This window comes from Poecilia formosa, unplaced genomic scaffold (genome assembly GCF_000485575.1).
Source record: "Poecilia formosa unplaced genomic scaffold, Poecilia_formosa-5.1.2 Scaffold30, whole genome shotgun sequence".
Classification (NCBI taxonomy): Eukaryota; Metazoa; Chordata; class Actinopteri; order Cyprinodontiformes; family Poeciliidae; genus Poecilia; species Poecilia formosa.
Window position 1 is genome coordinate 3,522,506 of NW_006799969.1, and position 13,098 is coordinate 3,535,603.

Sequence of the window (13,098 nt, forward strand, 5' to 3'; positions counted from 1 at the left end):
ATAATAATAATAATAATAGACTTTATTTATTGTGCTCTTCATATCTTGAGATCTCATTTTAGCCTGGACAGGTTTGATCCCATTGTCTAACCCAGTTTCTGGTTAAAAAAAAAAAAAGGAAGAAAACATTGCAATTTTTGGTTATATGATCATTCATCAGATGAAGAGAAAAGAAAAGATCAAATGGAAAAGTTAAAAGCGGCTCCATTGTTGCTGTGGTTTCCAGCTCAAAAAGCTATCGTGAGTGAAATAGGTTTCTAGGTCATTGAGGAGTATATAGTGGCTCACCAAAAGAAGAAAAAAAAATCCCAAAATGAATAAAAAAAGAAACAAAACAGGTTCTTGATGTTCTTTTATAGGATGCTTTTTTTTCTCCCCAACAAAAAACGTTTTTGCCAGTTGTTGGGATGCAGACAAATCTTTAAAACTCAAATTAAGTACTGAAATAAAATATCCTCCATTTTTTTTTAAATATTATCATATGTAAATGGCTGTAATGATATAAGCAATAATTTCACTTGTTTCAATGTTCCCACCATCAACAGCAATAAGTGAGAAACATGTAACATTTTGTGGCAAGTCCTGAACTTGTGCTAACTGCATAACTCCTGACTTTGAATCATGTCTACAAGGTTTTGCTTTTTTGTTTTTGGGTGAATCTTGGACAACAGAATAATTACAATGTTGTTTTGAGGGTGTTTCTTTCTTGAATCTCTCTTGTTTTGCACCAAACATGATTCTGTGTTGTTGTGGCTGTGACTGGGTCGACAACAGCAGGTATCTGTCTGTGTGGTTTTACATTCTTCTATTTGTTTTAGACATAAAAGCTGTTACAGAAAATATTAAACAAATAAAACTCAAAGATATTGAGTTTTATCCCTCATGCTTCTCAAATCTAAATCCATTTAGTTAATGACAAAAAGGAAGTTGTTTTATGTGTTTTGGAAGATCATTTTTAATGTTTTTCATTAGCTGTAAACTAAGAAAAAAATCACAAGCCTGTCAATTTTCCCCTAAAATCTTGAATGATCTTTGCTTCACAGTCTTCTTAAGGGTATCCCTGTTGAGCGCCTACCAGTCTTTTTTCCTTCCACTAAATTTTCCACTAATACACTTGGATACATCCAGCTTCTTTAGGCTTACTGCACCACCATCAATATCAGTGACTGTCTTTTGGACAATGTCCATCCAGAGTCTTTCCCATGACAGTGTAGGACTTGAAACATGTTTATAAAGCCTTCCTTCTTTCACTCTTTGAATCGAATTACTCAAATGAATTAACTGCACTCGAATGTATTGCAGTGCTTCTGCTTTAGAAGAATGAGTAAATAAATCAATAAACCAATCAGTGTGCATCACGAGACTCAGATGCATGTTCCCTTGAGCAGCAGACTGACTATGTCACTCGTCATGTAATTACAATTTTCTCACGCCGGGCTCTATCACACAGGATCTGTTTGCACATGATCTCTTCCCACAAGTTGACATGAGGTACATTTGGCTCCTGTCAGCAGTATTGTTTGTGTTGTCCTAAAAAGAACTATGTGTTTTTCCATTGCCATCTCTGCCGTTGTTTTCTGCTGCAGTTATGGGAAAACCACTGAGATAGTTTGCTCACATCTTTAAGAAAACTCTTCCAACAGAAACAATGTCAAGGCAGGTTATAATTCATGGTGAAAACCGCTGGGTTTTCTCCATCATCGTGTTCAGGATCCTGCAGGCTGGAGCCTGAATGTCCAGAGCTGATTATTTATCAAACATACATGCACAAAAAGAGGTAGAAACTGAGAGCATGTTGGGTGTAGCTACTGTAAACTGAATCATATAGGGTCACTCTGCGCTCTGGCATCACGACTAGAGTTTGAAGACTAAATTTAAAGGTAATTACTATGACAGTGAGGAGAGAAAACTGAAATAACCCGGAGCTTTTCAAATCTGTCATTATCACTGGAATTATAATGACAAGGTTTGGGTCTCTTCAATGGACTTGTTGGGGTAGGACACCCACAAACATGGCATTCCTGAGGGCAACATTGCAGCATATTAATGATATATAGCAGAGTGTAGATTACAAAGCTGGGGTCCCTTCTCATGCTTTACGGTTTCAGTTAACTTGAAACGAAATACCAGACCTTGAAACGAGTGCTTGTTTTACACGCTGTGTGTGTGTGTGTGTGTAATGTGCTGTGTCATGTCTTAGGTATAAGCTCACACAGCAGTGTATATTTCACCATCTCAACAAGACCTTTCAGCATTAAATTTACATTATCTTTGATATAAGTTACTCTTGTTTGATTGGATATCTGCTTTAGAGAGATATTGCTGCTGCTGCTGCAGCATCGTTTTACAGTTGCAAAATGAACGTAGGTGTGTGTGATTCGCCACAGAAACCCTCACTGTACTTAAGTGGATTATGGCTGCCCAAATATTGCACATTACAAATATTACTTGCAGCATGACACATAGGATCTGTCTGAACATACTTTAAATGGTTTTAAAATGAGCTCACATGGCAGATCAAGAGCTCAGTAAATCCTCACAGAATAGTTTTTATTTCTGGCTTTTATTAATCTCCCCTCACACGACTGGAAAACCAAGACATCCACCAGCGCAAGACAGCAAGAAGTTCTGCACATGCACACTTTGATAGGGGCAAACGACCATTCTGGTAAGCCGCAAGATTGAAAAAAGTGACCGCAGTATTTACAAAAAAGGAAGGAGGAAAGAAAGTCCAATATTTTTAGTCTAAATTACAGTGTTGGAACAGTGCTTTGCACAGTTGAGTGTCCAGGGAGTGGAATGGCATGATGGGCCAACACTGCTGCCAGGCCCCACCCTCCCCACATTGTCCTCACCGTGGAGTTCCTGCTCTCTAACAGCACACTTGCCCTCTTCATACCCTCCCGGCATCTCATGCGAACAGCATCATTTCTGGCAAAATTGTTGCTGGAGCTGAATCAAAGAGGAGCAGGATTGAGACAGGGTCAGTTTACCAGGGATCTCTATTTTGTCATCTTTCTGCTGATGCAAAGTGTACAAATTTCACTTCGTATGAGGACGTTTTGCTCTGGTGTGAGGCATACTTGATGCATCTGCATCCTGCTACAACGAGCAGTGCTTGAGAGGGACAGAATTAGCTTGTGCCATGCCAATCTCCCACCTAAACTGGAGAAACAGCTACTCATGCTTTTCATGCATTCTCTCTTGAAACGTGCCTCGCAGCCTAAATATTTTTCCCTTGGAAACCCTGTGGTTAACACAGAGATGAGTAGGAGTGAGATGATTGCTGCAACATTCTTTTAATGTTTATGCCCACTGGAGAATGCAGGTTGAATTTTCATTTCTGAAAGTTGATGAAATAGCTGCAATGGATTGTGAAAAGAAGGTTAAGGATTTTTTGGTGGTGATTCATGCTGCACAACTTGCTCATTAGAGCATTAGCTTTAAAGTTGTCGTTTTAGCTTTGTAAACATTATATTTTATGCATTTTCAAAGAAAGCTCCAAAGCCCAAATTAGATGACGAGTTTAAATTAGTGGGATTTTCCTGCGTTTGAAAAAGATGATGTCATTCTCCTGCCTCAGATCTAACCCTCCTCCACCTCATTCATTAAAATTAAAAGCTTTAAGCTCATACTCTGTGCCTATTTTTTTGTTTGTTCTTGAATATTGCATAAAGCAGGCCTTACATATAGTCCCTTCAACATCTTAGGTCATTTTCTTCTATTCCTTTTGCATGATGAAGACATTTGCAAAGTAAAAAACACCATTTTTTTAAACTATATAAAATATCAGAAACATTAAGAACTAAAGAAAAATTATTGTTGTTAGTTTCCATCAATTTTTCAGAAAACAAAGAATCACGTTTCTTTTTTATTTTTATTTTGGTAAGACAAAAATATTATTGCTACATACGATGATAAACTGTATTTTAAAGAATCTGAATAAAAATGCAGTCTTCCACTTCATCAACTTAGCAGTAATGTTTTTAAAGTGCTTTTACCACACACAATCCAGGTGGTGGTGATTCCACATTAGAAAACTTGTTTAACAGAGAAATTACTTTTATTTTAATGTCTCGTGGCACCCCCCTGGACCATGCCTCCCCGAGCAGCGAGCCACATTCAAAAACCGCCAATAATATAAAAATATGTCACTAAAGAAGCTCAGTTGTGGTCTTTAAGATAAATTTCTCCACAAGCCACAAGACATGAATTCATAATCCCAATATGTGTGCACATTTTAAAAGACTAACATTGGTGCTGCTAATTTCTATAAATGTGGAAGCAATCAGCTTTGCTTTTATATCAGCCAGAAAAAATACATCACATATAATTTAAGCAAAAATTAAGCACTTATGAAATTACAAAAGTTCAAAAAGTAACAGCGTGAAGGAATTTTTGCAGGCATTAAGTATTTCAAGACCATTTCTTTCGACCTTATCAGTGAGAGCAATTCATTTTTTACACCTTGAGAAACCCCTTCCCCTTTCATATGGGGATTTTCTTTGGCTTCAGTACAGTCAGTAAGTATGAGCAGAAGAAAATGCAGCCAACAGTAATGCTTCATTTAAAAGAAAATGAAAGAAAAGAGGGAAATGCAGCTTGGTAAGCAGGTAGAGTCCTCAGCTCTGCTCTCAGGGAGGTGGGAGGGTTGGGGACTACTGATGGAGTTGGGATGTACCGGCACAGGATTGGTGGATGGCTGCTCCAGATGTGGCTCCATGCCAAGCCCTTATGTCTTTATATACTGTAATCAGATGAGGGGACAGCCCTGAGTGAGCATCGCACCCACTCTGCGTCTTTCCTGCAGCTCCCCTGGTCTCCAGCATCCACAGGTCTTCTCCTCTGCACCCCAGGCTCTGAACACAATGGCCAAGCAGACCCTCATCCTCAGTCTGTGGCTCCTGGCTGGGAGCCTCTTCACCGAGGCGACCTACTACCGCCACCACCGCTACATCCCACACTTCTACCGCTACAGGGAGCCCTCCACCAACACAGAAAACCTCCTGCCCGACGTCGCAAACCCGGCGCCCGAAGTCTCGCAGTCCGGCAACCCGACCTACCCCGAGGTCCCCGAGGTGTTCCACCCGGCGCCCGAAGTTGTCCACACTATCCCAGAGGCTTTCCACCCGGTCCCCGAAGTCGTGCATCCGGCACCTGAGAGCCATCACGTGCTGCAGGTCCCCGACAGAAATCGTGACAGTCGGGTTTTTTACGGGATCATGTTTGATGCTGGGAGCACCGGGACCAGGATCCACATCTACAAGTTCATTCAGAAGGATCCCGGTGAGTGCACTGCCCTCTCAGAACAGCTGACTCCCACTCTGTTTGCTGTTAGGTCATTCGCTGTGTGGTGTCAGGACCAACGCGCACCAGCAGAGTGCATGGGAAATTTTTAAACAGGCAGGAGGTGAACTTTTGATGAGTTTGTGTGAGTCAACTGTAGGAAGCTTTAAATAATTAAAAATGAGCCTAAATGTACATGAAAGTCCATGCAATTAGAAAGCAGAGCGGCCAAAAATGCAGAGTAAATAATAATAATAATAATAAAAACCCTCTAACTTGTAATATCTGTTCCGTGACTTTTTTGTAGTTGAGCTGCCTGTTCTGGACAATGAAATGTTCCATGCAGTGAAACCTGGACTGTCTGAATATAAGGACAACCCTGAGGAGGTATGTATGCATGTTGGCACCATCACTTCATCTTTTTATAGGGAGTTGCTCACTGTCACTGAACCACTAAACCACTTGGATTTTCATTGGGTTGGGTTTAAGTGATGTAAACCCTTTGTAATTCCAAAATTGCTGCTTCAGCTCTCCATGTCTGATGATTTCTCTTTTCATTTCTGCACAAAAAGTTACTGCTCTCCAACCTTGCATTCTTGGGGCATAAAGAAATTTCCGACTCATTCGCACACTGATCCCATGAACACACTCACGCAGTCGCTTTAAGGAACTGTAGTCATGTTTTTTCTTTACAGAAATTTGGTAAAGAGATATTGTAGCGCTTCAAAGTCTCAGCTAGGGGGAGCATACAAATAATGAATAAAAGGAACCCGAGAATGGAACTTGGAGGAACCCCATGGGCAATCTTTGTTTTCTGAGATTTATATTTAGTATATGACACAAAGTGGTCCATTTCAGCCAAATAAGATTAGAACCAATTCAACACACCACTCAGTTGTGTTGAATTCTTCATATTGAGGCTTATGAGCCTCAATATGAAGGCTCATAAGCCTTCATATTGAGGCTTATGAGCCTCAATATGAAGAGTCACACATTCCTACCATGGTTATTTTGAAAAGTTTGAGAATTACTGCCTTTGGAAAAAAATAAAATCAAACAAGATCAGCTATTAACTGTTCCAGAGAGAGAGAGAGAACATGATAAATACACTCTATAGTTAGTAGCTTAAGTTTATAACATCTTAAATGTAGAACTTCATTTATAAACAGTAGGAAAGAGTTAGTGTCTTACATGGAGCTTTGCTAATTGTCCCCAAACCACTTGGGTTTTCATTGGGTTTGTTTTATATGATGTAAACTCACTGCATTTTCCAAAATAGCTGCTGCTGCTCTCTCCTCTAATGTTTTTTTTTTTTTTTTAATGTGCATTAATTAAAAGAACAAAACACATTGTTGTCTTCTGCAGGGTGGGAACACCATCCGCCAGCTGCTGAAGATTGCCAAGAAGACAGTGCCAGAGGAGGAGTGGAGGAGGACGCCGGTGGTCCTGAAGGCCACGGCCGGTCTGCGCCTGCTGCCCCTGGAGAAGGCCAGTGCCCTGCTGAAAGAGGTGAGGCACATTTTTGCTCTGCCATCAGACAGCTTAGCTCAAACCCCAGACGTCCCACCAGGGATAGGGATGAGAAAACCACTAAGTGCTTACAAGTGACACTGAGCAAAACAGCAGCAAGTCTGCCCATTTGGTGGTTATCATGTTGCAAAGAACAGCTGTTGTTGGGTTGTGTGGAGCAACCATATTTGGCATTTTAAGTATTATCCAGGCTTCTGTTCCAGCCATGTTTGTGGTTCAGTTGTGTGTCACTCCAAAACAGTCTGCCAGACTGCAATGTTTGTAAATCAGGTTATATTTACTTTTTTTTATTTTAGGCAAAATTAGATTACTCAGGTAACTGTTGCTCTCATAAAGCGAACAGCTTTCCTGAAGCTATGATAAATCTATCCTGCAGGTACGAGAGGCTTTTGAAGAATCACCTTTCTATGTGCCAGAGAACAGCGTTTCAATCATGAATGGAGCGAATGAAGGTGAGTAAACTTTATCTGAGTCAACTTTTGCTAAAGCATTAAGACCAAAGACCGAAAGGCACCTTTAGATTATTCTGTACATAATTATCAATAAAAAATAGGGTGATTAATGTAATTATTTTTCTGCGTGTGATTTTAGGAGTCCTCGCCTGGGTCACAGTGAACTTCCTCACAGGTGAGGCATTTGTGAAGTTTTCTATGCTGGTGTTAGAAGTTGCAGGAGACACTTAGATTCTCAGTCTTGTGTCTTAGACCCCAAATGAACAGCAAAACATGCATTATATTGTTACACTGCTGTGGTTTAATCACATTTATCAAAAAAAAATATATGTTCTCTGCCTTGTTGGACACAATTTTAATCAGTATGATGGTGCTAGTGACTATAATTAAAAATCCTGACTAAAACTAGAACATTCCTGTAGAATATTTGATGGTGCCTGCCACTTGGTGTGTACTGTCAAACACCTTGATGCCTTTTTATTGCTGGGTTACATCACTTTTTAGCCTTATAGCCCGATTGTAATAATTGTACCCATAAAGAGCAAGACTGAAATTTGGAAAAGTATCTTTAAGCCTTTTATTAAAGGCCTACCAATGACATTTTTTTTCAGAACTTCAATTATGTAACATATGCATTTTGAAAAGCTTTGCAAGTTTTATTAGAAAACAAACAAACAAACAAAAAAAAAAAAACAACAAAGCTAATCGTGTTGATTTCTGCTTTAGACCAATTATGTATTTAAAACCTACTCTTGTGATATTCCAACTTATTTGTCTCCTTTTTTGAAGAGTGTCTGCTTGCTTTAGTTAAAATACATCAGTAAATCCATTTTGCATTTCTGATTTAAACTCTTTAGGAATTTGAGTACTTCTGTAATTTTCATTTTCCTTATAAAAGTGTGAGACTCTTACTATGAAGAGTTTTTGTGAGCTTTACTTTGAAAGTCAAAGTTTCAACCTACGACTTGTAGAATTTCTTGTTTCCAAAAAGCTAAATCACAAAATATCCAATGGTCTAAACAAATGTCTGCCTCACTTATTACTACACCTTCAACATTCAATACAATGCCCCATCGACCTTTATCTAACTTGATTTATGCCTCCTTGTTCTTGTTTTTCAATAGGCCATTTGTATTCCAACACCAGGAGGACAGTGGGGATTCTGGATTTGGGTGGAGGATCTACTCAAATCACTTTCCTTCCAAAATCAAAGGTGAATGAAGTCATTCATATGCAAATTAAATAAGTTCAAGTCTTTTAGAACTGACTAACACTTGTCTTTGATCCACCAGAAAACAATTGAAGTTGCTCCGAGAAGTTTCACAGCCAAATTCAACCTGTTCAACCACACATATGAACTCTACACACACAGGTAAATGACTTGGCAAATGTGGGATTAAAAAGTAAAGCATGGATACTTTACTTATTCTAAATATGTGCCATATTTACATAGCTACCTTGGAAATGGACTAGTTGCCGCCCGCCTCGCAACACTTGGAGCACTAGGAGCCGATGGTAAGTCATATTCATTTTACTATGTATGCCTTGTGCATTTGCTCTGGGAAATGCTCAGTGTCAGGCAAAAATGTTTATTGTTTCTGCTTTCCCAGGACTGGATTGGAAAGTCTTCACTAGTTCCTGCCTCCCGAAAAAATACAGAGAAGAAGTGAAATTTGGAGGGGACAGCTATAAAGTTAGCGGGATTCCAGGCGGTAAGATAAAAGCCTCCTGAGGTTTTGAATGCTCTCCCATTGTCCTGACTCCAACAATCCATACATTCCTCTCTCTAAAGTCTGGAACCAAACAGAGTACAGTACAATACAGTCTCACATGAGAGCACATATCAGCCAATGCTCGTTTAATCTTGGCACCAAACACATGTTTTATCGTTCTCTCTCTCTTGAACAATTAAACTGTCGTCAACCTTGTATTTAGATGAGAGTGAAGACTGTCAGTTAACTTCACAAACAAGCGAGTCACTCCCATACCACAGCCAAGCAGCCAAATGTTGCCAGGTCATCTCTGAGTTGTTATATTTTTCATTGCAGAGAGATCATTTTGATCTTGGCCTGGTCACAATTGTGTGTTTCAAAATAGGCGGCACAACTGGACTGTGCTAGCTGTCACTCCTGTCAGCACATGGTTTTGCCGGCACAATTGCACCAACTGTTCCCATGGGGCCGTGTGAAAGTTGTCCTTCTGGGGCTTTCCTTTAGATAACGTCTGGTGAGCCCCGAGTTTCACTCGCCCGCTGACCTCGGAGTGCGGCTTCCAGCTCTCCTTGTTGCATTCCATCCATCTTTGCTTTCCAAAACTCCCTCTTTTCTTCACTTCCCTTAATTTGAAGGAAGACCACTCTTTAAACCTCTGCTGTCTTGTCTTGTTATAGGATATGCAGGCTATAAACTGTGCTACTATGAGGTCATGAGGGTCGTCAAGGGAAATTTTCACCAACCGTACGAAGTGAAAGGCAGCAGCATCTTCTATGCTTTTTCCCACTACTATGACAGAGCTGTGCAGACCGGCCTCGTCAGTAAGTGAGAACAGACCTTTGAGCCACCTTCCAGCGTCATTATCTTTTATGCTAATTATAATCTCTTGCACAAGGTTGGTATTCAAATTGCACGTTTGTTTTTGTTGCACACCAGGCAGTCTAGGTGGTGTGGTTGAAGTAAGAGACTTCAAGAAGAAAGCCAAAGAAGGTAAGAGTTACACCATAACCTCCTTAAAGTAGTCAAAGGGGTTGGGAAGGATCTTTACAAATTAAACAGTCCTGATCTAAAAGAGGCAACAGTTTGTGTACATCTCAGGATGTCAGGGAGTTAGACTGAGAGCTGATGGGTATAAAAAGCTACGGCCATATCACCTTGCTTAGTTCTGGTCCAGAGAACATTCAGTAAACAAGTAACCTGACAAACTTACTGAAATATATTTAGGCCAAAGATCATTCAGTACCATATAGACCAATGAAACTACTTTAAATTCAATACTTTTAAAGACAGTGGAGTGATTTATGAACTCCTGTTCTATCACACACTTTCTTGTTGTTGGTCAAGACTTTGGCAGCTGCATTTTATATCAGTAAAATCCCCATGAAAATATTCTAACATACTAAAAACAGCATACATTGGTGAAAACTATTATTCTGAAAGAAAACTATTATCCCAGTGTTCTTAAAATAGAAGCAGGGTGAATTGGTAATGGACTCTATGTAGATGCTACATTTTACTTACATAAAGACTTAGATTTCCTCTTGGTTGGATTTGAGGGACCAAGAACAATGATTTATGTCTTTCCTGTATTAAGGTGGAAATAAAACTAACACCTCCAGTGAGACCATAGAATCATTGAATCAGCGATTATAATAGAATGGGGTGATAAGGTGGGATGGAAATATAATGTATTTAATTTGCATGTATGAAGTATTGCAACAGAGAACAGAGCCTTGGAGAATCCAACATGTGATTTTTGATCACTAAGATTTTTTTATTGCCAAATATCACTGATCTAATGCAACCACAGTACTACAATATCATACCCTTGTCACAATATATCAGCTTCCAGACTACAGCCCCCAGTATCAGGGGCCCCAAGTCTCTGCCACAGGAATTTTGTGGCTTTGAAGTTGAAAAGTTTGGGAACCACTGCATTAGAGGGTGAAATCTATGTTTCTGATTTAAAATGTCACCCAAAAAAAACTCTGAAGAGGCATTTTTGTACCTCAAATGACAGCCAAATAGCTCCATTTCTCCAGCCAAGAAAGAAAAACTTCCACACGTTACGGTTATCAACTTAACTTTCTGACCACCGTAATGTAGAACCTTGCTTATAGCCAACAGGAATGAGTCGGTGAGTTACATAACACTGTTTGTGTTGTGAGAACACTGTCACATGGTCTCAAGAAATGAGTCTCGCTCAAGTTCAGCTGGCGAGCGAGCTGAAGGTGTCTGCAGGTCCCAGGCAGGAGGGCACCTGGCAGATACACACCACCTGGATGCTGGAACACGCTGACACACACACAAACACATGCCTGGCTGCTTAACACCACCACCCGCAGCCTTGTGCTGACCCCCAGCCGTACTCCTCACACCTCCCTGCGTATGCAGACACACATAACAGAAAGGTCATTCTGTCAGGGGTCAGAAAAGGTCTCCCCTGTACTTCTTTATGGATTGTCATTGAAATATTGTTTTGAATATGTGAAATATGCATTTTTTTTTTTTTCTGTATTTGTAGTGTGCAACAAAATGACCAAATACCGTGCCATCAGCCCTTTCCTCTGCATGGACATGACATATATTACTTGCCTGCTAAAGGAGGGCTTTGGCTTCAAGGACAGCACCGTGCTGCATGTAAGTGACTCAGGTTACCTACTGCAATGCAATGTCATAGTGTCCCTGGATTCAAACATTGAGAAAAGTTTCTGTATTTAGATGGAGATTCTTATCTTACGGTTTTTTTCCCCCTCAGCTGGCGAAGAAGGTGAACAATGTGGAGACCAGCTGGGCTCTGGGGGCGACCTTTGACTTCTTCAGGAACTTCAACATCCACCAAGACTAGCTGCAGTCGCTGCCGCTGGCACTGAGAGGGACAGTCTGTCACTGTGGGGCCTCCTTTCCTCTGACCACCCAACCTCCTCAATTCTTACTAAAACCTCATCATCCTGCAAACACTAAATGAACTCTTTTTTTTTTTAAGAAAAAAAAGAAGAAATCACTATATTTTTATAAGGCCAGCTTTTTCTACTGTATATCGAGCTCATCGTTGGTGGGTTGACTTTATTTTTTATAAAACGTTTACATGTTTCCTAATGGGTGGCGGACCTGAAATGTCTTTCTGGCCAACCTGTAAAGGGTAAAGAGGGAAACTTTGGAGGCAGTGATAGGAGCCATGGTATTTTGGTGCTTACTGTGGTCCTGGTGTGCGCTGTGCAGAACAGTGGAATAAATTTAGACAATAGTTGCCGGAGCCGCAACCACAATTGTCTTTCTAGATGCTTGTAAATCTGTTCTCTTTTTATTCTAGCTGTAAATCTTTTTTTTTTATACACAGGGGCCCAGTTAATTTGCTCTTGCCATTAGACAAATAAGACATCATTGGAAACAGAGCAGTTAACTACCAGACAGCTTCTTTTTCCTCAACATCGCACAAAACACTTTAACTGCAGTTATTGTAGCCAAGACATGACTATTTGCTTTGACTTCCTTTACAGAGTTGTATATATTTATCATTATTTGGGTTTTTTCTTAAAAAGACAAATGCTGTAGGAAAATGCCTCTAACATTGAATGAACCAGTATAGTCTGTTCCACCAAGTGCAGGAGAGAAAAAATATATTTTATCTTATTTTATTGTGACTCTGGAAGCCACTCAAGGATCCAGCAGCATTGTCTGCAGCCATTTAATGATACATAAACCCAAATTACATAAAACATGTCTGGGAACTATGCTTTCTTTACTTTTTGTGAATTGTACAAATATTTAAATAGTTGAAAGTTTATTATTTTTTATTATCTGTACTCAATAACATGTTACTGCTCTTCCTACAATATCCCGTGTTTTCATTATTCACCATATTCAGTTACTACTGCTGTACATACACAATGTAAACTTAGTGAAACTGTTTTTCAATATTTACAAAATAAATTGTCATGCCGCACAATTTCCGAGAAATATTTGTCAGTATGAAAAGTCTGATGTCTGATCATTTGTACATTGTTTTTAATAAATGTTGTGACAATAACCAAACAGGTATGTTTTAATAAAACATGAAAATGTGCTTAGTGTCATGGTGCCGTGTGTTAGAAAACTGCAAAATCATCAAAATGTTC

At 39.7% G+C, this 13,098-nt stretch overlaps 1 protein-coding gene across 1 annotated transcript; it reads left to right on the top strand.

Annotated features, from left to right (window-relative positions):
- Nucleotides 1-3,906: 3,906 nt before the first annotated feature.
- On the top strand, nt 3,907-13,046 carry entpd5a (ectonucleoside triphosphate diphosphohydrolase 5a). The gene is made up of 13 exons (XM_007549327.2): nt 3,907-5,286; nt 5,594-5,673; nt 6,652-6,795; nt 7,193-7,268; nt 7,408-7,443; nt 8,393-8,481; nt 8,561-8,640; nt 8,722-8,783; nt 8,879-8,980; nt 9,658-9,801; nt 9,917-9,970; nt 11,505-11,620; nt 11,739-13,046. The coding sequence occupies exons 1-13, from the start codon at nt 4,869-4,871 to the stop codon at nt 11,826-11,828; spliced, it is 1,491 nt and encodes a 496-aa protein (XP_007549389.1). The 5' UTR covers nt 3,907-4,868; the 3' UTR covers nt 11,829-13,046.
- The last annotated feature ends 52 nt before the right edge of the window (nt 13,047-13,098 follow it).